Source organism: Poecile atricapillus, chromosome 6 (assembly GCF_030490865.1).
Source record: "Poecile atricapillus isolate bPoeAtr1 chromosome 6, bPoeAtr1.hap1, whole genome shotgun sequence".
NCBI lineage: Eukaryota > Metazoa > Chordata > Aves > Passeriformes > Paridae > Poecile > Poecile atricapillus.
This window is the reverse complement of record NC_081254.1, coordinates 36,333,642-36,359,412: the sequence shown is the minus strand read 5'-3', so window position 1 is coordinate 36,359,412 and position 25,771 is coordinate 36,333,642. Positions and strand designations below refer to the sequence as shown.

At 45.6% G+C, this 25,771-nt stretch overlaps 1 protein-coding gene across 1 annotated transcript in view; it reads right to left on the bottom strand.

Moving 5' to 3' along the window:
• The window catches only part of PTPRE (protein tyrosine phosphatase receptor type E), an 87,518-nt gene that overhangs the window by 3,835 nt on the left and 57,912 nt on the right, over window positions 1-25,771 (bottom strand). Inside the window, exons 2-19 of the mRNA XM_058841875.1 lie at window positions 25,235-25,344; window positions 18,000-18,102; window positions 17,702-17,775; window positions 16,260-16,396; window positions 12,547-12,637; window positions 12,241-12,317; window positions 12,092-12,128; window positions 11,134-11,231; window positions 10,125-10,244; window positions 9,390-9,550; window positions 6,421-6,556; window positions 5,521-5,670; window positions 4,353-4,446; window positions 3,856-3,932; window positions 2,612-2,746; window positions 1,747-1,872; window positions 872-1,032; window positions 643-778 (exon numbers count right to left, since the gene is read on the bottom strand). Coding sequence (XP_058697858.1) covers window positions 643-778; window positions 872-1,032; window positions 1,747-1,872; window positions 2,612-2,746; window positions 3,856-3,932; window positions 4,353-4,446; window positions 5,521-5,670; window positions 6,421-6,556; window positions 9,390-9,550; window positions 10,125-10,244; window positions 11,134-11,231; window positions 12,092-12,128; window positions 12,241-12,317; window positions 12,547-12,637; window positions 16,260-16,396; window positions 17,702-17,775; window positions 18,000-18,102; window positions 25,235-25,337 — 2,016 coding nt within the window. The 5' untranslated portion in view covers window positions 25,338-25,344. The remainder of the gene's footprint in view (window positions 1-642; window positions 779-871; window positions 1,033-1,746; window positions 1,873-2,611; window positions 2,747-3,855; window positions 3,933-4,352; window positions 4,447-5,520; window positions 5,671-6,420; window positions 6,557-9,389; window positions 9,551-10,124; window positions 10,245-11,133; window positions 11,232-12,091; window positions 12,129-12,240; window positions 12,318-12,546; window positions 12,638-16,259; window positions 16,397-17,701; window positions 17,776-17,999; window positions 18,103-25,234; window positions 25,345-25,771) is intronic.

Sequence of the window (25,771 nt, the reverse complement as noted above, 5' to 3'; positions counted from 1 at the left end):
AGAGGTTTCAGATCGCTGAATGGAAGCAATACTTGTATATTTGCAAGTTAAGAAAAGTCTCAAAAAACCCTTTTATGTTTACTCAGTAGGGAAAAGCATCTGGACTAAGCTTCAAACAGTCATTGTAGATGACTTGAAGGAAAACTTAAAAGATTTTAAACAAGTCAGAGACATTTCCAAGGATTTCCACATCTCTGGCAGTGTCCAAGGCCAGGTTGGATGGGGCACATCCCAGCCTGGGATAGTGGAAGGTGTCCCTGCCCATGGCAGGGGTGGGAATGGGATCAGCTTTAAGGTTCCTTCCAACCCAAACCATTCCATGATTCCAATTTATGCCCAGACATTTGAAGGAAAGAAAGAACAACTGATAAATAGCTTGAAAGCCATTTACTTCATATATTTTCTCACCTGCAACACTCAAAATATCTTTAGTTTAACTGCCTCAAGCTCCTGCAAGGCAGAGAATATTTAACCAAGCTGTATTTTCAGACATGCTCTAAAAACCCCTGTAAAACCCTAACAATGGTGCACACACAATCCACCACGCATCATTTATATCAACCTGCACAAAACCCTTCCTTCTCCTCTCCCAAGAATATTTAGAGGCAGAACTCCCTTCCAAAGCCCTGGTAGATCCCATACCAGCGTTTGCACCATGTGTGGCCTCTGCAGCCTCAAGCTCTTCACAGCCTGGAACACGTCCAGGAGCCCCTCGGCCTTCACCCGCTCCAGGATGTTGCTCAGTGCTATGAAGGTTCCCGTTCTCCCTGCTCCAGCACTGCAGTGAAAACACGTTTGTTTGGGATAGAAATGGGAAAAGGGGAATGCCAGGGGCATGGAATGGGCAGGCTGAGGTGCAGAGGGGGCTCACCTGCAGTGCACAGTGATGGGGTGGTTCCCTGTCTGCTGCTGCTGTTTCTGCACGGCTGCAATGAGGTCGATCATGCCTTTCCCTTCGGCAGGAATCCCGATCTCCGGCCACCCGTGGAAGTGGAACTGCCTGACCAGCCTGCTCTGCTTCTCCTGGTTGCTCTGCCAGCAGGAAAACATCACTCAGCCACTTGTTCCCTCCAGGTGGAAACACAATTCCTGCCTGGAACATCTGCAGCAGCAATTTTCTGCTGCTACAGGAGCATTTGCAGCCCGGTAACATATTAAGGACCTTGATGATCTTATTTCCAGTAATATTCCATGATTCTGTCCTGGCAGGTCTGTTTCTAAATCCCCCACCCACTGATAATTTCCCCCTACAGTTTTCCTTTAGCTGTTTACTCTTAGGAAAGGTCTTAGGATACACTGGAAATGCCCAAGGCCAGGTTAGAAAGGGCTTGGAAAAACCTAGGGTAGTGGGAGGTCCCTGCCCATGGCAGGAGTTGGGGTGAGATAAGTTCCAAACTCCCAGCCCAAACCACTCTGGAATTCTGTGAAAAATCTTGAATCAAATTTTCTTTGCTACTTATGTGGAAGATGGCAGAAAAATCTATAATTTTCTAGAATAACAGTGACAACAAAACAGTTTAAAAAAACCCCAAAACCCACCTCCCATTTTGCAACCACCCATTTTACTGATCAGAATTTTCAGGGACTTTAAGCAAAATTATTCCATATAAGCTTCCTCTTAATTAACCACATTTAAGTTTAGACAGAAATCCCGGAATTTCAGATACATAACCAGATTTATAAATGTCTCCTGATGGGAAAAAAAAAAAAAAGAACAACAAAAAGGGTGGAATTTTAAAGAATTACCTGATTAAATGTAACCAGGAAGTCCCTCACACTGATGGCATCCGTCAGGTTGTCACTCTTGATTTCCACCGTGATCTCTCCGTGAGTCACGGAGCCCTCTGATGGCCAGTACTGGCAGCATTTTTCCTGCAGAATCCAGAGAATTGCAAACATTCCTTCATTTATTCCACCCCCCGACACTGTCATGAATCTGGTATAAGAAGTGACATCCAGCATAATAAGTGTGTTTTAAACACTAAGAATACAGTGATAAAATATTTCTTGAATAGGAACCATCATGATGAAAAGGGCTCAAGAGGCCCTGACAGCAAATATTGCTTTAAAACAGAGTGGAATAATAAATGGAATTCCTGAAAGCAAGGCAATGTTGTTAAAAACCTCCCAAAACCACCAAGAAAAAGCTTTTCACAACACCCTTGTTGAACCCAGAATTTTCAAGCTGCAGCACAGGAGTCTTTAGTGAGATGAATTCTCATATTTAAATTAAATAATTAATTATTTCTCATATTTAAATCAAATTAGGACAGGCCCAGAATGAGCAACAGGAGCTTTTACTGGGAGAAATGGGATAAAAGTTTACACAGAAGTTTGTTCCCAGATCCCAAAACTCTGTCCTGTGTCAGGCATCCCTTGAAGAGAACGGGAAGCTTTGAAAAATCACAATATTCTGCACTTGTTTTGTGCTTCCTGACAATTCCAGAAAAAGCAGCAACGCTGCCCCCACACCAAAGAGTGAAGCAAGTGCTCATTTTAGGAAAAGCCAAGAAAACAAAATCTCAGATTGCTGGAATTTTTTTGGCAAAAAAACAAACCCCAAAATGGATGGTGGGAAGGGGAAGGGTGGGGCTGCGGGGTGGGCACGCACCTGCTCCCTCTCCTGAACCTCGGTGAGCATGACGATGGTGTGACACTTCCACTCCCACACCATCCTCCAGAAATCCTCCACCGTGTGCGGGAGGGGGCCCTGGGTGGCAATGAAATAATCCTTCTGCCGATATCCCTGCGGGAAGAGAGCGCCATCAGCCAGAGCCGCTGGGCACAGCGACACCGCGGCTCCAACCGCGGCTCCTCTCCCAGGGAACCGCCTCAGCGGCCACCAGGGAAGGCTGAAGTTGGGTATTTAGGGGGAAATTCCCCTACAGAAAGTGCTGGCAGTGCTCAGGGCAGTGCTCCAGTCCCAGTCCCAGGAGGGATTTAAAATTCATGTGGAGGTGGCACTTGGGGACATGGGGCAGTGGTGGCCTTGGCAGTGCTGGGGGATGGTTGGACTCGACGGTCTGAGGGAGCTTTTCCAGCCTCAGAGATTCTCTGGTTCTAAAATCTCCCCCAAATTCACAATCCTCAGGTGAATTTTCCCCGTCATGCCTGAGAGGAGGAGATTCTGCAGGACCAGATTTCACAAGGCTATCACAAAAGCAGCTCCCAGCTTTTCTCTAGGATTAACTTCTACCTCAAGTTTTGAGATCCAGTTTTATTTCACAGAATCCATGAGGTCAGAAAAGACCTCTGAGGTCATGGAGTCCAACCCGTGACCCAGCACCAAGGCACTGGGGGCCACATCCAACCTTTCCTTATTTCCATGCAGTTGTGATCCCTATGGAATCCACAACCCTCGGTCACTAACGTGGTTTTACTGCTTAAGGACAAATTCTCACATCTAAACAAAAACAAGACAATCCTGTGTTACTCAGCTTCCAACAGGAAGAAAGCTTGGAATTCATCCAGCTCTGCCCAAGTAAAGCCTGGCTTTGCCAGACACCGACAGCTTTTCCCTGTGCCCAACACTGACTTTTCTGTTCCTCAGAAAAGCAAATATTTACACCTGTTAACCTGACCCAGATAATGCAATCACTGCCTGTTGGTTGTGCAGCTGATTTCTTTGATCAGAATTTAATAAAAGGTTTGGTTTATAAATCTAACAACAAGGTTTAAACTGCACAGCCGTTTAAACTGAAATTAAAAACCCCAGATTAGAAATGCATTTGGAAACTCCCATAAACAAAGCTCATGCTCTTTGCAAGCCAAGCTGATTGTGCCTCTTTAAAAAGACTCAGCAGCAGCAAAACCTCTGATTTGAAAAGGAAATGCACGAAAATGTTGCATACTTACATCTATGAAGGAAGCATTGATGTAGTCTGTGTACTCCTGCCCTCTTTTCATGGACAGAATCACTCTATTAAAATCATCTGGAAAATAAAAGTCTGGGCTTAGTCTTGAGTCCAGAAGAGTCCAGTCTTAAGTTTAAAAGTTTAGTCTTAATTTTGAGTCCAGTCTTACTTCTGCCAACTGCACATGGAAGAACAAACCCCACCAAATCTTTTCTCTGAGCTGCTCATTTCCAGGTGCACACATTGCAGTGCTGCTCAGATGGACAAGGAACCACACAGAAAAGGGCTGGTTTAAAAGGTGAAACCACCGAGTTATTGAAATTCAAAATCCCCAACTGTAACAGATTTTAGGGTGATTTAATAAAACCCAATTCACTGCATTTTTTACAGATGATGGTTTGTAAGGGGAGATGTGCTCTGCCAGCAGCCAGATCCAGTGTGTGCTCCCAGGCAGGGATTTATGGCCCTTTCTCTGGAGGTGAGAGGCTGGGCTCTTACAGGGGATGATCTGGATGACTCTTGCTTTCTTCATGTTGGCTGGAAGGTTGCCAGTTCTCATGTTCTCCTTCATGATGCGCACGTTGGTCAGCTTCTGCAGAAAGCACAGGGGAGGGTGAGCACAGGGGGCTGGGAGTGGGGGCACACAGCTCATCCCACCCTCCCAGGGCCCTGCAGTGGCTTCACTGGCTACAAATCACTGCCACTTCATTGTCCTGCCTGTCAAAATGAACAAGCACAGAATCCCAGAATGGTTTGGCTTGGAAAAGACTTTAAATCCCATCCCATTCCAAGGCCTGCCATGGGCAGGGACACCTTCCAGCATCCCAGGCTGCTCCAACCTGGCCTTGGACAATTCCAGAAGCCAGAGCTTCTCTGGGCTCCATGTGCCAGAGCCTCCCCACCCTCACAGCCAAAAATTCCTTCCCAATATCCCATCTAACCATCCTTCTCTCAATACTGTTGATTATTGAACTTGTTGCTCTATCAAACTTATTTTTACATCATTTTCTTTACCCAGTTCCCAATTTCTGGTTAAATTAATCCTTTAGAGAAAAGTGAGAACTCCAGCTAGCACTCAGATGTCTATTACTACTTTAAGGCTATATAGAGAAGAAATATTTTACCATAAGGAAAATCATAAAAAAAATTCTAACTCTTCCCTCAGGGAGCTGAAGTCATTTTAACAATGATCACACACAGCCAGGGTGGTTTTCTTCATCTGAGGTTTCTCCACTGATAAGAAATGGGTTTTTTTGGGTGGGATTTTTGAGGTTTTTCTCCTGACAGTCTGGACATTCAACACCAGCCCTGTAAATTCCCTGCAGCTCTCCCTGCTGGCAGTCACCTCGGAGTTAACAATCCCCACTGGGATGCAGATTAGGAGCAGCTAATCCACTTTCCTCTTCCAGCATTATCTGATCTGGCAACCTGCACCAGACCCAGAGAATCACTCCACTCTTCTTTTATAAACAAATAAAAAACATTTAGAGAAAGGCCACTGAACACAGCTCTGAATGAGGGAATTAGATTAGAATCTGAATTTAGGGAACAGAATGTTCAGCAAGGCCCCATTCACAACCACCAAATAAAAAAACATTTCCCCTTTTATGCACCTCTAAGGTTACACTTTGGCTTAAATCTTGGAAATCATATGGGAAATACTTACTTTAAATTCCTCTTCCAGCCCTATTTTGACCAGGTTTGGTGCTGCACTGTGGGAAGTCTGGAGGTGTTTTTCCAGGGATGACACATCCAGCTCCGTGTCACCATAGAGGTAGTACTCGAGTAAGGCTTGGTAAATGAAGGAATATTGCATCTGGAACGGACAGGGAGGAAGATGAAGGGAGGGAAATGAGGGATTCTGGGACATAGTTAAAAATCACAGGATGGTTTATCTTGGAAGGGACCTTAAATCCCTTCCCCTGTCCCAGCTGCTCCAGCCCCAATGTCCAGCCTGGCCTTGGGCACTGCCAGGGATCCAGGGGCAGCCCCAGCTGCTCTGGGAATTCCATCCCACCCCTCCTCACCCTGCCAGGAACAATTCCTGCCCAAAATCCCATCCAGCCCTGCCCTCTGGCAGTTCAAAACTGCTGCTACTTGTCTTGTCACTGTTTGGTGACAATCTAATCATTAAAATAATAATAATTAGAAGTTATTACACTAAACCAGAGTGTTCCTGTTCTGCTCACACTTCCACTCATATTCTCTGACGTTCCACTCCCGTGTGAATGGGAAAACCTGGAAATGACTCCTAAAAATGAAGTGTTTTTCAGGAGTCTTCTCTGCTTTTATCTTCTCCCACACCCCACATCCTTCACTGAGCTTTGTGCATTTTTGAATTTGAGAATCTCAGAACGATTTGGGTTTGGAAGGAACCTTAAAACTCATCCTGTTCCACCCCCTGCCATGGGCAGGGCCACCTCCCTCTAACCCCAGGCTGCTCCAAGCCCTGGATCAGCCACGGGATGAGGGGACACACTGGGCTGCCCAACGGAGTGGGAATAGAGCAGCATTCCCTTCTCTGCCCAGGAGAAGCTGGAATTTGGGGCGATTCCAGCACACTCACATCTGTCTGAACCATCTGTGGCCGCTGGTTGCGGATCCTGGAGACGAACTCGAACACATCCACCTTCTGCTCCGCGTGCATCATGTCGATGATGGCATCGATGACGATGAAGGTGCCCGTGCGCCCCACGCCAGCACTGGGGAGAGAAAAAACACACAAAAACCTCCATGGAATCACCCAAATCTGCAGGAGTTGCTGCAGCAGTGAGCCTCGTGCTCAGGCTGGACTGAAGTGGTTGCTGGGAAATCTCGTGGAATCATGAAGGCTGGAAAAGCTGTCTCAGATCCTTGAGTCCAGCTGTTCCCCCCGTGTCCCCAAGTGCCACATCCACAGGGCTTTGAAATCCCTCCAGGGATGAGGTTCCACCCCTGTGGCCTGTCCCAATGCCTGGTCACCCTTTCAGCAAAGACCATTTCCTAATATCCCATCTAAACCTCTCCCTTTTTCATTTTAACAAGGTCAGCAAAAAAAGTGTTTTTAACACAAAAACCCAGCTCTTCCCAGCTGATGCCATCAGAATTAGATTTTAAAATATTATCTCGACCATCCCTACTAATTCAGGTTAAGATAAAGTTTTAATTATTCTTGTAGTAATTTTAGCTCCACATTTCCCAATGTTGCCATCCCTAAACGCTTTTTGGTTTTTCTACCCGTAAAAGCCACGAGAGGGTGCACGACCACTAGAAATGACAAAATTCCAGCGTCTTTCAGCTCTTCCTTCCAGAGGAAAAGGGCATGGCATCCTGTACTAGTCATGAGTAGCTCTCCTTTACCCTCTGGGCAGTTCTGTTGGCCCACAAACCCCTCCAGGAACACGATAAAAACGTCTCCCCTCCCCTCACAGGCTCAAAAATACAAAACAACTCTCAGCAAGGCAACATTAAGTTTTCAACAACACCAGAAAAAAAAAAAAAAAAAAAGAAAAAAAGAGAGATTGTACTTGTAGCACAATTATTTCATTTCCTCACACACTTTACCAGCAGGGAAACCAAGGCCCACAAACTCCACTGTTCCAGAGGTCTGAGGGACGATGGAGATTCCCTTCCCTCTCCCATCCATCCATGTCAGCCCTCTGGCACCACAAGGAATTCCCCCCTCATGTCCTAATGTCTCCATTCCCACTTAAAAGAGATCATTCTCCTCCTGACAGCCCTGGAAGCCACCTCTGAGCAGGGATGTCCCCTCCCCAGCTCTCACTTGGCCCTCACTGCTCATTCCTGGGAGGTTTCATTCCAGCTCAGCTTCCTCACTCCCCTTTCCAATCCCTTTTTTACACATCCCTGTTCTGTCCCACGCTTCCCTGAGCAGATCAGCTCTGGATTCCATCCCTGCACGTTCCTGCTGAAGCTGCTGACATCCCCACCCTGGACATTCAGGGAGCTCCCCGAGTGTCTCCATCCTCAGAGTTTGCTTTGAGGCATCCCTTCCTCAGCTTTTCCTCAAAGTCCCTCTCTACCCACTGAAAAAATTCTCTTTCTAAAAAAACACCCTATTCCTAAAAACTTCCAGAACACAAGAATCGGCAGAAAATCCTGCCACTCCTCATTTTCACTCCTTGACTTCTGCTGCTAAATCAGTGTTTTGTTCTCTTCCTAAACCTCACTGGAGAGGTTTTGGCCGGAGTGGCTGGGTCAGATTTCTCTACAGGCTCCCTAAAAATGGATGTTACTCACTGCTGATGGGCTTCCCTTTCCTTTTGCCAACAATTCCGTGGTGTCACATCCTGAACTCGGACGGAAATTCGGTGTCACCTCTCCTGTGTTTCTGACCCTGCCACACCACAGCCTCCCCGTGCTCTGCTGCCCCTTGAGATTGAAATCTCTGCAGGTATTTAGGAAATTATTTTGTATTTTCCTTGCTTGTGTCTTTCCTTCTGCTGCTTAAGGCAAGCACAGCATTTCCTGCTGCTCCCAAATAAAGTCCAAGCCCAGAATGAGGCTCCACACACAGCAAAGGGCTATAAAAATATTCTCCACTGAGACAATTCAAATCTACTTTTCCATCTAAATGGTTTTTTTCAAGCCTTTTATTCATGACACCTGGGAGAGAAGGTGAATCCCAGCAGGAGAAACCCTCTTTTTCACTAGCACACATTTCCAGGGAGTATTTCTAGCAAGGAAAAAAAGATAAATACAGGAATTTACAGCTTTTTTCCCTTAAAAATAAGACCCAGACAGACAAAGCTGCTCTTCTTTCCTTTTCATTCTGCTCTTGTGTTCTTTTTATTTCAACCTTGCAATGATAACTGCTCCTGGAAAGCCACTTGTTGCTCAGTGGTGAGCTCAGAGTTGCTGGAGAGGTTGAAATTATTCTCTTCAAACTGTTTGGGAGTTTGGGTTTAGCTGCATTAAAGATTTCAAGTTTAGCAGCAGCCTCTGACAGATGTGCCTGTGTGAGTGACCAACGAGTGGGAATTGGTTCTGGATTGGGATGAAGCACATTTTTCAAATTGCAGCATTTAAATCTCTTGAATTCAAGTCTTTCTTCCAAACTTTTTCAGGCATTTCAGGGCTGATTTCCATAGAAAACTGTAATTTGACTGTGGGAGAAGAGGGGGATGAATTCCCAGAGCAGCACTGAGTGGCAAAGGGCACAGATTTCTATCACCAGCCTGTTTTTCTGACAAAGAACAGATTTATACCAAAGAATGGAGATCCCTCACAAAAACACCCCAAACAGCACAACAACAACTTCTGTTTGAGCACTAAACTGACAGCAAAGACAGAGCTTTGGAAATTGTTTTTACTCTGGGCTCTCAAAAACTCAGCAGATTGTTACCCTTGAATAGAAATATGTGGGTAAATCTATCTATAAATATAAAAATACATATATACATAAATATATGTACAAAATACATATAAAATATACATAAAATCTTCAAAAATATATAAAAATACATTAAAAAATCTTAGTATATCAAAATAACTCCAGGCCCAGCCATAAGAATGGTCTGAAGAGCACATACATACCTACAGTGAACCACAATTGGTCCAGCATGGGCAGGATTCAAGGCTTTGACTTTTTTCAGGAATTTCAGCATGCCAATAGGTGTGAAAGGCACCCCAAAATCCGGCCAGCTGGTGAAGTGGAGCTGTGTGACGAGCCTTGGAGCTTTGCATCCCTCGTGGAGCTGCAGGAACACCCAGACTCTGAGTTTGACATCTCATTTTTCATGCAAAGATTAATGAACAAACTGCCATGGTTAATTATGGCTTTATTCCCCGCCACACTCCAAGCCTGACTCAAGGATTTGGAGTTTACAATGTGTGTATAATACAAACACTAAGTAAAAATATCATTTATTATTAATTTTGAGTGGAATAACCCCAGGATAGGATTGCAAAGAGTGAGATAGGCTCTTCCAAATCGATCCAAATTCACTCATTTTTTTATCATATTTTTATAATACAATTTATCATTATAAATATTTTTTTTATTTATGTTTTTCCCCCAAAGATCAATGCCTGCTCCTGTGCTGGGCAGTCCCAAGGCATCACTGGGCACAGAAATCCAGAACCTCTCTCAACCCATGGATTGCATCCAATATTCCTGGGCAGACCCTGCTTCCCCTCCCAGGAGAGGCACCACACCTTTCTCCCCTCAAGAAATAACTGCCTCAATTCCTTCCAAACAAATCTTGGAGATTTTCTCAGCTTTCCCTGAGGACTGAAATGAAAACCCCCCTGGAGCAGCTCCGTCCTCACCGACTGCACGCAGAACTTGCGGATGGTGTAATCCACCAGCACGATGCAATCCTCCACAGACACGCGGATATTCCCGTAGGTCCAGCAGCCCTGGTCAGGCCAGTACTGGAAACACTTTTCCTGCACAAAAAAACACAGGGAATTTTACACCCAAACACGGGGAATTTCATCACCTTGATTTTGCTTTCACTGCTCACAGCTGGAACCAGGGAAGGAGAGCACAGCTGGGAGCGTGCAGAGCTCCTCATCTGGCACTGCTTTAGCTCCCTGCTACTGCTGCTCAAACTGATGCAGGGAAGGTGAGAACAGCTTTGAATTGTTTTTTAACCAACTCAGCCCCCACAGCTTTTGTTTCAGTTTGGCAGCTTCGTTACAGGGTGTCCAGCTGTGGGGACCGTGAGGTTTGCTCTCTGTTCTCAAGCTTTAGCTGAAATTCAAAGCTTTTCTCATTTGGAGCCATCAGGAATATCCAGATTTAACAGTTCTGGCTGCTCACACTGGGAATTGGCCCTCATGGCCTGGTGCTGCTGTTTGAGCTTCATCAAGCAGCAGCAAAAGTGCAGGAAAATCAAGTCCAGGAGGAAAACAAGGAATGCCCATCCTCAGAGAGGAGTGGGGGACAGAAATGACAGAAGCAGCTTTAATTCCTCATTATTTAGTTGACAAATTGTGATTTCTACAACATAACACTCAGGAAAATGAGTTTTTATCTTCATTCCTAATCAATCCCATCCACAAATGCAGCCTTACACAGGGATAAAACCATGGAGTTTTCCTTTGGCTCTGGGCTATGCAGGACACACCTGACCATCAGAATTTTCTCCTTGAGATCACCTGATATAAATGGTTATTTTAGAATTGAAAGCTCCATTTTGGAGCAGAAACTCAGCTGTGCTGACAAGGGCCAGGGCAGGAAGTTGTCAGAAATGCACCTGGATCAGACCCTGAGCAGCCACGGCTGCTTTTGGAGCACAGGGAACATCCCAGAGCAGAGTAAAAACCTCTTTACCTCTTTTCTTTCTTTCAGGTTGGTTAACATGACAATAATGGCTGATTTCTGCTCCCAGATCATCCTCCAGAAGTCATTGACCGTTTCCTGCTTGGGTCCTGCAGACAGAGCAGGGCAATGCTCAGGAGAGGGGATGGAGCAGATCCCAGAGCAGCCCCACATCCCTGCCCTGGGCACCCACCCACAGCTGGGTTTGCCACACCTGCACAGGTTTGGAATATTTGTATATTTATGTATGAAATAACCCCCCCTTCATGCTAGTTTTTACATAATCACACACCCAAATCTACATTTTTAGAAGGAATCTCCTCTCTTGAAATATTTGTCATAGAATCACAGAATGATCTGAGTTGGAAATGAAAGATTATTTATTTTCCATCCTCCTGCCATGGCAGGGACACCTTCCCCTGTCCCAGGGACTGCCCACCCTGCCAGGGAACAATTCCTGCCCAATTTCCCATCTAAACCCACCCACTGTCATTTTAAAGCCATTCCCTGTGTCCTGTCCCTCCATCCCTTGTCCCAAATCCCTCTCCAGCTCTCCTGGAGCCCCTTTAGGCCCTGGAAAATTCTCTTAAACACATTAATTCTTAAATACTATTTCATCTTTTAACTATGGTAGGAACAACATTTTGAATTCCTGCTTTGTAGCTCTTTCCCATACCAAGGTCCAGGGTTCCCTGTGACCACAAAAAACTTGGAATGGATCATCAGGAGACACCGATTTTGAAGCAAAGAGGGTCTGGAGGGGGAAATGAGCCTCAGTTCTGAGCAGAATCTACAGGTCTAGAGGCAGTTGCTCACCTCACACTTATTTCAAGTTCATTTCAAGTGTAACCTCTAAATCCAGCCTCATACTTGACCACCTCCTGCAGCTAAAAATAACCTTTCAAACACATCTAAGATGAAAGGTGCTCACCCCTAAGCTAGAGAGAAGAGAGAAATGAGAACCAGTTACCTTGTGCTGCTATAAATTTATTCTTTTCTTTATAACCCTGTGGAAACAAATGCCGCAGCAGTTAAAAGGTGAAAGGCCAACGTGTGCTAGCAGAGAATTACTTCTTTAATTCCCAAAGTCTGGCCAGCTGTAGGCAACTCCCAACTCACATCTATATATGAAGCATTAATGTAGTCTGAAGGTGGGACTCCATCAATTTGGGTCAAAATCACTCTGGAATGATCATCTGAAAGAAAACAAGGACATTGGCAAGTTCTTAAATCTGAAATATGGTATTTCCTTGCAAGCAGGAGGTATGGAAAGCCCAGAGTTCCCAAACCATAGACAACACATGAACAGCATTTCTGACCAGTGAAATTGTTATTATTTGAGAATTTTCAGCACATGAACGCTACCAGCAGCCTGCTCAGTGCCAAAATTAATTGCCTGGCTCAAAACAAAAGTGAAAGGCTTACATGGCAGGATGTTGGGATATCTGTTCTTCTCCCTGTTCTCTTCCTTATTTGCCATTTCAAACGTTCCCTGCACATATCCAGACGTTAATGACTGGGGAAAAAAAAAATAAAGATACAGAGTGAATGTGTTAGAAAACAAATAATTTTGACTGCACATGGCTTAGGGAAAAATTGCATCCAACAGAACTAAATATATTCCAACGTTTTCCCCCCCAGTAACTTTAATTCCTCCCCAACAGGCAACTACACCCTGGCAGATTTCACTCCAGACAACGAGTTCAGCAGTTGGGCAAAGAGAGAAGGAATTTTTTTTCCCTCAGAGATCACAGTTATTTAGCAAACTGTTAAACTCTGAGCTGCTGCCTGGAGCTGCCATCTGCCGTGGTGACACAGAGCGGTGACACAGAGCACGACCCAGCCGTGGCACCCACGCTGGGCTCAGGCACAGACACGGGGCTGTTTCTGACCCCCTGGCTGCTCAGGACATCAAATACCCAAAATCTCGCTCAGCCCTGCAGGTGAAGGCCCAGTCCTGGGCAGAAAAAGCAGGAAGGAAAAAGAACGCGCGGGGTTTTTACGCGAATCGAGTTGCGCGAGTCGACAGCGAGAGCTGAGTGTAGATAAATTTAGTCCGGCTTAAAAAATACCAAACGGTTGTGGAGGGCAATAAACCGAAGGGAAAAAACAGAGAGGAGGGTGAAGAAGAAAGGAAAGAGGTGCCAAGGTGGAGTCTCTCCACAGCTGAGACGCTGCCACTGCACATGGACCAAACCAGAGCCTGATTTTGAGAAGCTCCTTGACGTGGACTTTGTGAAGCACCTTTAAAGTGAACTCCAAAACCCCCAGTGCCAGCAGGGCAGACCTCACTGAGGCAAAATCCCAGCAGTTTGGGAAGGCACCACCACCTTCTCCCACTCCTGTACCTCCCCCTGCCCAGTTTGAGGCACACAGGGCGAGGAGAAGCGTGGTCAGGGCTGAGCAAGGCTGGAATTTCCCCCGAGAACAGCAAAGTTTGTCAGGGTGAGACAGGAGGAGAGGGGGGCATGGGCAGCACTGATCCTCCAGCACACAGGAAACAGCTCCGTGCACTTGTGGGTTTGGTTTGTTGGGGCTTTTCTGGCAATTCAAGCCGTGAATGAAAAAGAAGGGAGGTGAAAAGAGGGTTGAGGAAGAAAGCTGCTGCCAGCAGACTGCTTAATTCCTGATGTGGATCATGCTCGTGGCCTTTTATCTGCCCATTTTGCTGATTAAAGTACGTTTATGAAATACAAAAGCCGAAATTCTTGTTAATTTTGTAAAAGTTTTTGTAAATTTTGTAAAAAGAAATAGTGGAAGGTGTCCCTTCCCTTGGCAAGGGGCTGGAACTGGATAATCTTTAACCTCCTTCCAACCCAAACCATTCTGTGACTCTATGAAATAATTAACTTTTTAAACACAATCTCTTCAAAGTTCAAGTCAGGCACCCAATTTTCAATTAACAGCCAGAGAAGTTCTGGATTTCCACGTGAAAAGCACACAGAAAGGAATTCTCTTTGGCCAAAGCACCTCTCCATGCCCTGCTGCTGCTCCCAGCCCTGGGAGGATGTGATTCAGCCAGGCTGCTCCCAGCACCCGAAACACGAGGAGCTGACCAGTCCTGCTGGCTCATCTGCTGCCACCACACTCTGACCTGTCCCCAAAAACCCCACTGAAGCTTTGAGAGGCTCAACCCACCCAGGATTGGCACATTTCCTCTTTTTTTTTTGGCACTGAACGAGCCACAGGGATGTCTTCATCAAACCAGAATTAAAATTTCAAAAGAAAACTCTTAGGGGAAGCTTTTCAGTAACTCATCTGAAAATCAAGGCAGTAATTCCCAATTTCCAGGGATGATCAACAGAGGTAGGGACTTCATAGGAAAGAGGAAATTTCTTAAATTTTTTTTTTCTTTTTTTTCCTGTGAAGAAAGAACACATTTTTCTAGCACCCAATGTTCACAAAGGAATCACACAACAAAAGAAAAGAAGGAGCCTGAGCTATTTCTGGTGAGTGTCCAAGGGGTCTCTTAAGGGTCATTCAGGCTTTAAGGACAAAATCAAAGGTGCTGGAGAGCACCATTAGGCACATAAATCTAAAAGAACTGTTCTCAGAGTCAGCAACTGTCCTCAAAACTCTTTTCTGCCTGCTGGGTCTCTTCATCTTTTAGTGTCTGGTTTATTTTTACCGAAACAATTTCTACTGGACTGAACTTCTCAGGTTGGTGCACACGCCTGGGTGGTGCTGGCTCCCAGGGCTCACCGTTTTCAGCCCAAATTTGTTCCTGGTGCCCACTGGAGCTCGTGTGTCTGCATTCCCAGGGATGCCTGGCCCCTGACATCTGGGATCAGGCTGTGTGGAGCGGGCAGAGATCCCTGGAGCATCCCCAGGGCAGGGCTGAGGCACAGCACCAGAGAATCATGGAATGGTTTGGCTTGGAAGGATCTTTTAAAGCCCATCCGGCCCCACCCTGCCATGGCAGGGACACCTTCCACTGTCCCAGGCTGCTCCAAACCCCAGTGTCCAACCTGGCCTGGGACACTTCCAGCCCTCTCAGGCTGGAGCAGAAAGCTCACCCAGCCACAGGAAAAGAAACCCACTGAGCATCAACCCCATCCAACCCCACCACTGCTCATTTCTGGGGTCAGACCCCAGGTTTTTGGGTGTGGACAGAATCCCACACGCTCACAGCACGGGACAGAAAATTACCAAAGCAAAGAGGAGTTTAAAAATGAAAACAGATGGTTTGTTTCACTCTGAACCTCAGAGCAAGCTCATCAGGAGAGACAGAATTCACCAGCGCACACCTCATCGAGCTGGTTCTCACTTTCATTTTGTCAGCTTTGATAGGGATTTCCACAAGGCTTCCTGTCTGATATGGCAAAATTATGTGGTTTAAATTTATCAACCCAACTGCAGCTCTAAATATGATCCCAATTAAGAAGGTAACTCAACAGCCGGCCTAATCAACACGTGCATTGGCTCTCACAAATCCACGCCTGACATTTAAGCTCCTGCTTGGCTTCTGCTGGGGAGGGAAGTGAAAAGAAGTCATAAAAAGTCTGGAAAAGGCCCCAAACGCAGGCTCCTGGTGCTGTGTTTCCCCACAGGAATCCTGCAGGAGCTGAGCACAGGCTCCAGGAACAGCTCATCCCTACAAGCACACTCGAGCTCAAAATCCTGCCCAAAGCCACAGGAACACCCTGAAAGCTGAGGTTCCTCACAGAAACTCTGCTGGGGCACGGCAGCTGCACAGAGGGGACTGCAGGGATGGTAATCAAGAGCAAAACAATCAAATTACCAGGAAAAAAGAAGCCAAACCCCACCATTAAAGCCACACTGTGTCCTCTCCTCCAAGTACTTCCCATGGAGGTGAAGCACCCACATCCCCAAAGACCCATCTACCATCATCATGAAAATCAATGCTGAAGAGGTTTATATTCAATGTCCCTCTCCTCCAGATTCAGGCAAACACTAAAGACCTTCTTTAAATGCTAGCAAGAGACAAACAGTTCATATAATATCAATTTAGAATCATAAATCAGTAAAAATTCCAGGTTTTATGCAGATGAAGGGTGCCCACACATGACAGAACCCATAGGAACAGCACCAATCACACACCAAACACGAGAATCATTAATACCTGCAGATATTTTGGTTTCCTCCCCGTTTTCAGCCATCCATGTGTAAAAACTTACATTAAACTCCTCCCTGAAGAGCTTCCCCTCGTCTGCCGAGCGTATCCGGATTTCCTCCTCCAGGTTTTCCACTGGGATAGGGAAATACTTCTTGGGGCCCGAGGGAGACCTGCTGAGCAGCATGACCCGTTGCTGTTCTGTCAGGACAGGGGCAGGACATGTCAAAGGCATGGCCAGAGCCACAGATTTCCAGTTACAAATTAATCTTGCTGCTGAAAGATGCCAAAACAAACTTTTACCGTGACACTCTGAGGTGATGAAGGTGATTTAAAGGAAATTAAACCATCAAAGCAAAGGCCAAGTGGTTGCTTTGAGAACATAACGATATCAAGAACCACTACTGGTGAAATTAATGATTTCTCTATTTACACTGGATCAAAAAGGGACCAAGTTTTATTCAGAAAATGAGAAGGTTGTTTCTGCTGACAGGGCAAGGACAGCTTTTAGCACCTATCACCAAGGAGGTGCTGTGAGATTATTTCATTTTGATGGGAAATGATAATAATAACATCAAAAAAATTATCTTTAACTTGGCAGCCAACAGAAAGAAAGTGTGCCCCGAGAGGAGCTGCTGCCCCTGTGCACAGGAATAACCCAGCAGGAAGCTGAGGGGTATTTTTAGGGTTTTGACTTTCCCATGCCACCCTCTTCAACTTGCTCATGGCCAAGTGGGACTGACACAAACCACAGATCGATTATTTCATCTTGAACTTTATCATTTTTTCACTGGGCTGTGGTTAAAACAATTTGCTGAGTCCTTTCAGGTTTGAGCTGGGCCCCACAGAGGAGCCAGCCCAGAGCTCCCCATGGGCAGAAACAAATCCAGCACAACTCAAACCAGTGGGAAACATTTTGAACTCCTCAGAGTGTTTTATTTTAGTGCTTCTGGCTTCAAACTGCCCCATCTCAACCCCCTGCTTCAGGTTCAGAAACCACCCAGTGTATTCACAAAGCATTGAGGACTTTCCCCCCCATTTCAAGAAGAAATACTGCAATTCCTTCTCTAAATACAAGGATCACAGTGTCACAAACCTGGATCTCAGCTGGCATCCTGGTAAAACATCTCCAAAGAGCCCAGGGAAGTTTTAAACAGAAACATTTGCTGCAGCACAACTTAAAGTGAAACCTACTTCAAACCAGCAAGTTCAGGTTTTCTATGGACTGTGTGAGTATGAATTTCTAAATATGGATTTCCAGCCCAAGGCCAGCTTGGATGGGACAACCAAGTGCTGAAGATGTCCCTGCACATGGCATGAGGGCTGGAACTGGGTGAGTTTAAGGTCCCTTCCAACTCAAACCATTTCTGATTGTATTTTTTCAAACTATTTTCTCTTTAATAACAACCCTGTTGCTTGTATTAGTAACAAAAGCAAACATTGAGTAATTGTGAATTAAAGAACACACAAATGAAAATGAGAGTTTGAAAGGAAATCTCTCCATACCTTGTTCTTCCAAGATCCCATTTGGCATCTTTTTGTCGCCGGAGGTGACCACAGCTTTCCTGTGTCTCCTGAACCTGGAACAGAGGCACCACGTTAACCTGGCAATTCTGGCAAGAGGAATTTCCTGGCCTTTCCCCCCAGCTCTTTTTTACAAACCAAGTAATTCTAGAGAAGCTCTTTCTGCTCATGCTGGCAGGAGAGCAGGGCGGGCACGCCTCTGTCGGCGCCAGGCTCTGCCTCCCTTCTGCTTCCGTGGGAGGGCACAAAGGATGGGGCTGAGCCCACAAGCAACACCCACCTGAAAAAATACCCCACCAGCACCACGAAAATGATCACCACCAGCACCAGGATCAGCAGGGAGGTCAGCAGCTCCTTGTGCAAGGTGTTCTCCTCGGTAGAGTCTGGGGATGGAAGAAGAAATGTGGAATATTAAACATGGATTGCCTCACCTGGCCCAAAAACTCTGTTTTAGGCACCAAAAATTCTGTCCAATTACCTGCCTCTACTCACATCACAATTATCTGACACAGGCAAAGCCCAAACTGAAAGTTAATTTTTAAAATTATTTTTAAATTATTTTCTCCCTCGTCAAAAGCACAACTAAACCACTGCTGCTGAGAAAATCAACGATATTTTTAAATTTACCTGGAATCAGAGAAGGTTGAGCAGCTACAAGGTACCAAGCTGAATTTGAAGCCCATTAAAACTTCTGCTGCAGTGCCCTCATGCACTTCAACCACCCAAAACCACCACCTTTCATACAGATTTTATATTTACATAGAATTTCAGTGAATGAGAGTAAGCAGGAATAATGACATTTTCCTCAGAATGGAGATTAAAGAACATCTTTATTAGATCTGGTACAAACTCTGAGTCTCACCCTTCTGCTCACAGTGTTTTATGGATGTGTCTCTTTACCTTTCACTTTCATTATGCTTCTGTAACCTTTTAGTTCTACTGAATAATTCAATGCAGAACAGATTACAATCATTAAAAACCCAACATGTTTCACTTAAGGAAGCCAAACTCCCTGTCTGAACCTTCAGCAAGCAAAACACAACCCTACAACCACTCTTCCAAAATTAAGGCAATTCCTGTTGCTGCCAGCATTTTGAACTTTTTTTCCCCTTTTAAACTACATTCACACCCTTCTAATGGGCTTTTTTAACCATTCCTACAGTGGTCTTTGAGAGCTGAGAAGGGTTGGATGGGATATTGGGAAGGAATTCCTGGCTGGGAGGGTGGGGAAGGGCTGGGATGGAATTCCCAGAGCAGCTGGGGCTGCCCCTGGATCCCTGGAAGTGCCCAAGGCCAGGCTGGACAGGGTTTGGAGCAGCTGGGACAGGGGAAGGTGTCCTTGCCATGGCAGAGGTGGAAGGGGATGATTTTTAAGGTCCCTTCCATCCCAAACAACTCTGGGATTCAGTAAAATATTTAAGAGTAGGTAACACCTGCAATAATTCAGGAAGGATTCATGTGGCTCAATCAAATACCCTGAGAAGTGATGGCTACAAACCCATTTGAGTCTGGAAACTCTCTGGGTGCTCCACCAGGGCATGGGAAAAAATTCCTTTGGAGGCACAGGTGAGCTCAGGACACCTGGGGAAAAAAGGGCTCACAAGTCAACATCATCCAAAGAGAGGGGAGGCAATAAAACGCCTGAGGGATGACATTTAAGTGGTGAATAAAGATAAAAGTGACAGGCATGACAAAACTGCAGCCAGAAGCCATGACTTGGCAGGGTTTCAGGAAATCACTCTTGGAAGGAGTGTCTGGATGAGGATGAGTAACCACCCAACGCTTTCTGTGGGGTGTTTTGCAACTCTGTCTGGAAGCCAAGGGCTGGCAAGGAAACAAACACAAAAAAATCCCTATTTTTGTCCCTCACAGACAAAATGCAGCCACTTCCATGGAGTTTGGAAACCCTCAGGATCTCAGAATGCTCCAGGATTTCAGGGTTGTGCTGGTTCTCTTTAGCTCTGTGACAAGACCTGGGACGTGAGAGGGGGGAAAAAACAAGTTTGCATCACGAGGGAATTAAAATTTCCCTCAGACAATGACACAAGGAAAAAAAAAAATTTAAAAAAATCACCCTCTCTTCCTTTCACAGAAATGCTGCACCATTTTTGGGGTGTCTTTGGAGAACTGATTCCCAGACAAACACTGAAAGCTCCATCCAAGCCAGGAAATGAGAAGCTGAACCTTCTGCCAAACAAAACTGCCCCCATTTCTTTAGTCAAGGACAGAGCATCCCTGCCTGATTTAATTCTCTGCCCCAAGATCTCACCTCTCCTCCTACCATTTTCACAAGGAAATTGGGTCAAAATCCATAAAAAGTCCCCTTTTCTTTAGATCTGTTCCCAAATCCTTGCAGCTGCTTCCCAATCATCCCTGCAGAGCCTGTGAGTAAAGGCACAGCGTGGTCTCATTGTTTACCTCTGTTTTCTTTAATAACAGTAAATTTATAAATGTAGCCCAAAAATTGCATGAGGAAGTTAAGATTGAGGCCATTGCAGGCTCAGAGGCTGAAACATCTCCGGCCAACACAACTGTCTCCAAACCAGGGGGGATTTCAAGGGGAACAAAGGCCTGAAATAACTTTTTTAATCACTACTGCTTCAAAAATTGATGACTGAAACACTGGAGTAAATGGATACAGGAGAGACAAATCCTCCAAAGCAGGATATTACAAATATCTGTTCCCACTCCAGGAGCTGTGGCCCAAAACCACTGGAATTTCTGTTCACAGCCAGCCAAAGATCATCCCAAGGGTGTTTTTTTAGAGATCCAATGAAGAAGAGGGGGATTATCACCAGGAGGATGCTGATGGTCCCTTGTGCACCCACCAAGGCTGACTCAGGGCTCTCCCTGCCTCAATTCCTGGTGCTGCTCTCCCTGGAAGTGCAGCACCATTTCCTCCAGGGTTGGGATGCTCCCATTTTCCACGTGTGCCAAACACAAAGCCACCCCCAGGAAACAGGGAATTAACAGCAGTGTGTGCACATCAGTGATGCTCCCTCCTCATTCCCTCCCCAACTTTGATTTTCTCCATCCTTGGATCAGCTCCTTTACATTTTTGGGTAAATTGGGTGAATAATAATGTGTGATTAAAACCCTTTTTAATTAAACCCTGCAAGCTGGCAGGGCAAAGTTTGCCCTAAACCTAAAATTATTCTGAGCGACACAAAAGAAAATCTTTATCTGAGCACAGGAGAAATCCCACAAGAACCAACTCTTCCTGCACAGATCTGATCTTTTCAAAACCCAGAGATATCACAAACAAATGCCCAACAGGAAATATGACAAAACCCACACTAAACCCACTCAGGCTATTTTTGGAAGAGAAAACCCCAACCCTGCCATGGCTGCAGGAGGGAAGCAGCTGATGGGCAGCTGATAACCAGGAGATTTGTTTGGTACATGTGAAGTACAAACCCAAATCAGAGAAAAAATATGAAATAAAGGAAGGGCAAAGGAAAAAAAGACAGCTAGAGGAAGGAAACCAGCACCCAGCAGGTGACAGGAGGCAAGAAGCAGTAAATGTGTGTTTAACATCTCAGAGCTGAATCCCACTTGGACAGAGCCAGCACGGCCCACCCAGCACTGAGGGACCTTTAAATGTCACCCAGCCCAACCCCTGACCCCAAACCAGCCATTTCTGAAGCTCTGCTTTACGAACTAATTCTTGGGATTGAGTGTCTGCCACCAGAGCATCCCTCTGGCATTTAAATACCAAATAAAATGAGCCAGATTCCTTCCTCCTAAGTCAGTTTTCTGATGCCACCTCATTTTCTCCATGAGCCACCACGAGTCTTGCAGGGAAGTCTCCCCTGGATATTACAGACTCACAGACTGGTTTGGGCTGGGAGGGAGCTCAAATCCCACCCATCCCACCCCTGCCATGGCAGGGACACCTTCCCCTGTCCCAGCTGCTCCAGCCCCAATGTCCAGCCTGGCCTTGGGCACTGCCAGGGATCCAGGGGCAGCCCCAGCTGCTCTGGGAATTCCATCCCAGCTCCTCCCCACCCTGCCATGGAACAATTCCTGCCCAAAATCCCATCCATCCCTGCCCTCTGGCAGTGGGAGCCATTCCCTGTGTCCTGTCCCTCCATCCCTTGTCCCCAGTCCCCCTCCAGCTCTCCTTGATCCCCTTTAGGCTCTGCAAGGCCACACTGAGGTCACCCCAAAGCTTCTCTTCCCCATCCTGGACAATCCCAGCTCTCCCAGCCTTTCTTCCATCCCACTGGACATTTGGGTGTCTCTGGATTCATTCCAACAGCTCCAGGTCCTCCCCATGCTGGGGACCCCAGAGCTGGGCACTGCTCTGGGTGGGGTCTCTCCAGAGTGCAGCAGAGAGGGAAATAATCTTATTTTCACATCCCCACTGAATTGTTGGAAGCTGAAACCAGCACTAAACAGGACTCCCAAAGCTGCCCCATTTCCTGCCTTTTAACCTGCAGCTCCTCTGATAAACTGATTCCCTCTGAAGGTTCAGACATCAGCCATGGAAAGGAATTGTGAGGATTCAAAGGCACCATGAACCCTCATGGAGTAAATACCAGCAGAATGTAAACATTTGGAAAGGTATTTAAAGGTTCACAGCTACAACTCCCAGGCTGCTTTCACATTTCAATGATTCCACATTTCAATGATTCCACCAGTAAAAATGCAAGAGGAAGTAAAACAATCCAGACTATGATTAATCCTGGGGAATTGACAAATATTTGAATTACCAGGAGTTATGGGATTGTCATGGACAGTATCACCAGTCTGTAACAAGGATCTGAGAGCACTGAGGTGCCTCTACTGGAAATATACATTTATTTATGCAAATCCTAATAAATATTAGCTTGGAATTCAGAACCAGATGGTCTCTTCCAACCCAAACCATTCTGTGGTTTGATGGTTTATACTTATTTAATGTAGTTAAATACCTGGAGTAAATATCAGGGTAAATTTCCAGTAAATGGCAGTGTAATAAACCCCAGAATGGTCTCATTCTCTGAAAGGGAAATTTCAAGGTGGAAATTTCAAGGTAGCAATTTCATGGCAGCAATTTCAGAGTGCTCTTGTAGGAAGTAAAACAGCAGCAGTGCTAAAAATCGACCCATCCAGGCAAGGTAACCACGTTTTAAATAAGAATAAAGCTGCCATTGTTATTCAGCAAATCTTTGAAAAAACCAAGGCAGCTCAAATAATGCCATGGAATCATTTATACCTATTCCTTTCAGAATCAAAAGTATCTTCTGGGATCACTCATCAAATTAGCATGCAAAAGGAACAATGAATTTTTTAGGATCTTTTAGTTCTTTCCATAGTCTGTGAAATGGAGTTTTCTTTATGCTTCAATCAAAAACTGTTATTTTTGTATTTAAAAAATGCCATATTAGTTCAATGGCTACCAAATGTATTAGATAATCCAATTATCTTGGCACTCTTCCTGCAGCAATGTATTTTCAGGGTGCACCTACTTGTCTGTCAGACAAAACTCTTCCTCACTGCAAAGTCAGGAAGGCTTTGATATTTAGTAAAAGCAGCTTAGTCACACCAATCATTTCTGAATCATATCGCTGAAATTAAGATTTAATTAAAATAGGGATGATCAGATTACTCTTATCCATATTATCAGACTTAAATTCAACACAATTTGGAACTAAGCTTTGAAGATGAACAACACTGATGGCAAAACTCCCTTTGTACTCACGTTATTAAAATTCTGGGAAGTGATAAAAACAACAAGTGACTTCCCCTTCTCAATTCCTATATTCTGACATATTCAGCCCAATATTAGTAACTTGTTTTTCTACAGCTCCAGCTGCCAGACAAGAAGCAGGGGCCAAAAGCTACTTGCCACAGCTGCTCTGGGCACCTTGTGCCAGGGCATGCCCAGCCTCATTTTATTCCCAATATCCCATCTAAATCTCCCCTATTTCCATTTAAATTACTACAAGCAAGAACCAAAACAATCCAAGGGGCCACGAGCCAAGCCTGGCACTTGATTCCTCTCCTCCCTCAGAGGTGTAAAGTTCACAGGCAGATGAAAAACAAATAAAGCAACAATTGAGCCTTCTGTGAAACACTGGGTGTCAACACCAGGGACCTGAGGAGTCACCAAAACGTGCCCACAGTGCTTGGATGGGACATCAGCAGCTTCATCTCCCTGGTTTGGGCTGGATGGGGCCTCCAAGATGATCCCACTCCACCCCTTGCACTATCCCAGGGTATGGATGCTAACTTTGAAACAGAGAGCTGTAGAGGTTGCAGGCTGCATAGCTTCTCAGTCTTGCCTGAGAAGGTGGCCCGGGAAATTCATAAGGAGGATTCAAAACAATCCTCAGAGACAGAGAACAGCCTTGCAGGTGCAGTTTGTCTGTCCCTTGTTTTCTTTGCAGGAGAAAGTCAGAGGGGTGTGTGCCCCACTGACCAATGATGGTGATGTGTTAGTTCACTGACCAATAAGAGTTTCCTTTCTGTACTTTCCACATATCAGTCTATAAAAAGACCTGAAGCAATAAACTGAGAGAAATTCTCCTGATTGACTCCAAGAGAGTCTGTGTTGTTTCTTCCCAGCCGTTCCTAACAGAGCGACACCAGGGTGCTCCAAGCCCTGTCCAACCTTGGACCCTTCCTCAAACCCCTGATTTCCCCTGAAGGAGCCCCTCTCCAGGACTGCCACACCTTAGGACGTGGCTGTGGGAGGGTGTGAGGAGGAAGAAATTCTGCAATGGAAATGAGGATGAATATAAGGTGCTGTGGTGGCCCAGAGAGGAGAAGATGGATGCTAACTCTGAAGCAGGGAGCAAGGTGCCTGTGGAAATTGCAGGCCACACAGCTTTCTCAGTCTTGCCTGAGAAAGTGGCCTGGGAAATCATGGGGAGGAATTAAAACAATCCTCAGAGATACAGAGCAACCTTGCAGGTGCTGTTTGTCTGTCCCTTGTTTTCTGGCAAGAGAAGGTCGAGGGGTGGTGAACCCCACTGAGCAATGATGGTGATGTGTTAGTTCACTGACCAATAAGAGTTTCTTTTCTGTACTTTTCACGTATCGGTCTATAAAGAAGATCTGAAGCAATAAACTGAGAGAAATTCTCCTGATCGACTCCCTAGAGAGTCTGTGGTGTTCTTCTCGCCGTTCCTAACAGAGCGACAGGAGGAGATGGCTCCCAGCTCTGGGAACAACCACTCTCCTGTTTTTCACCTGGCAGGACCTTCCCCAGGACACCTGCACTTCACACCCTCCTCCACACAGAACTCATGTGAAGGTTCCTCAAAGTGTTGAAATCTATTCATCCTCTTGTCCAATGGAAATCTGCTTCCCGATTTCTGTGCCCACATCCCCCCAGACCGCGCAGAGCTCGCGGCTCCTCCGCGGTGTTTTCCTCTCCTGTGGGAAAGAGAAAGCGAAACCCCGGCACCGCTCGTGTGCAGACCAAACCCATCAGAAGTGTGTCAGTGGGGGCAAAGTCCTGCAAAAACATCCTGGACTGGTAAAACTCCCTGAAGCCCATCCCACCCCCAGGGATCACGGCCTTACTGGTGCTCGTGGTTGTTTTGGGCAGCTCAGTTCCGTTGGGTGGCAGAGCTTGTGCAAAAATGAAACTAACACAGAGCAGCAGGAGCGAGCAGGAATGTTCCATCCTGGACCTGCAAGAAAGCAAAGCAGAAGATAAATTTTCAGGTCAAATCAGTATCATGGATTTTTTAATTTTTTTTTTTTTAGCAGAAGGGAGCTAAATGTAAAAGCAATGTCTGCTTGAAATTTAAATTCATTTCAACCCTGTTTTATCCCATTGCCTCAGCGATGAACTTGCAGTTTTGATGCAAAAAGGGAAAGAAAATACAACTTGTGCACTCCAAAAATCCATTAAGGAGGTTTAAAATCCAACAGCGGAATGGCAACACTCAGCCATGGCTCACAGACAACACCAGAGATCAGGGCAAAAATGCTCCATCCATAAAAAATTGCTGTCTGAGGACACTGAGGAAATGATCCTCATTCCCAGAGATAAGAGGAAAATTCATAACAGAGAGGAAAATTTTTTTACCACCAAGCAGCCCAGAAACACCAGAA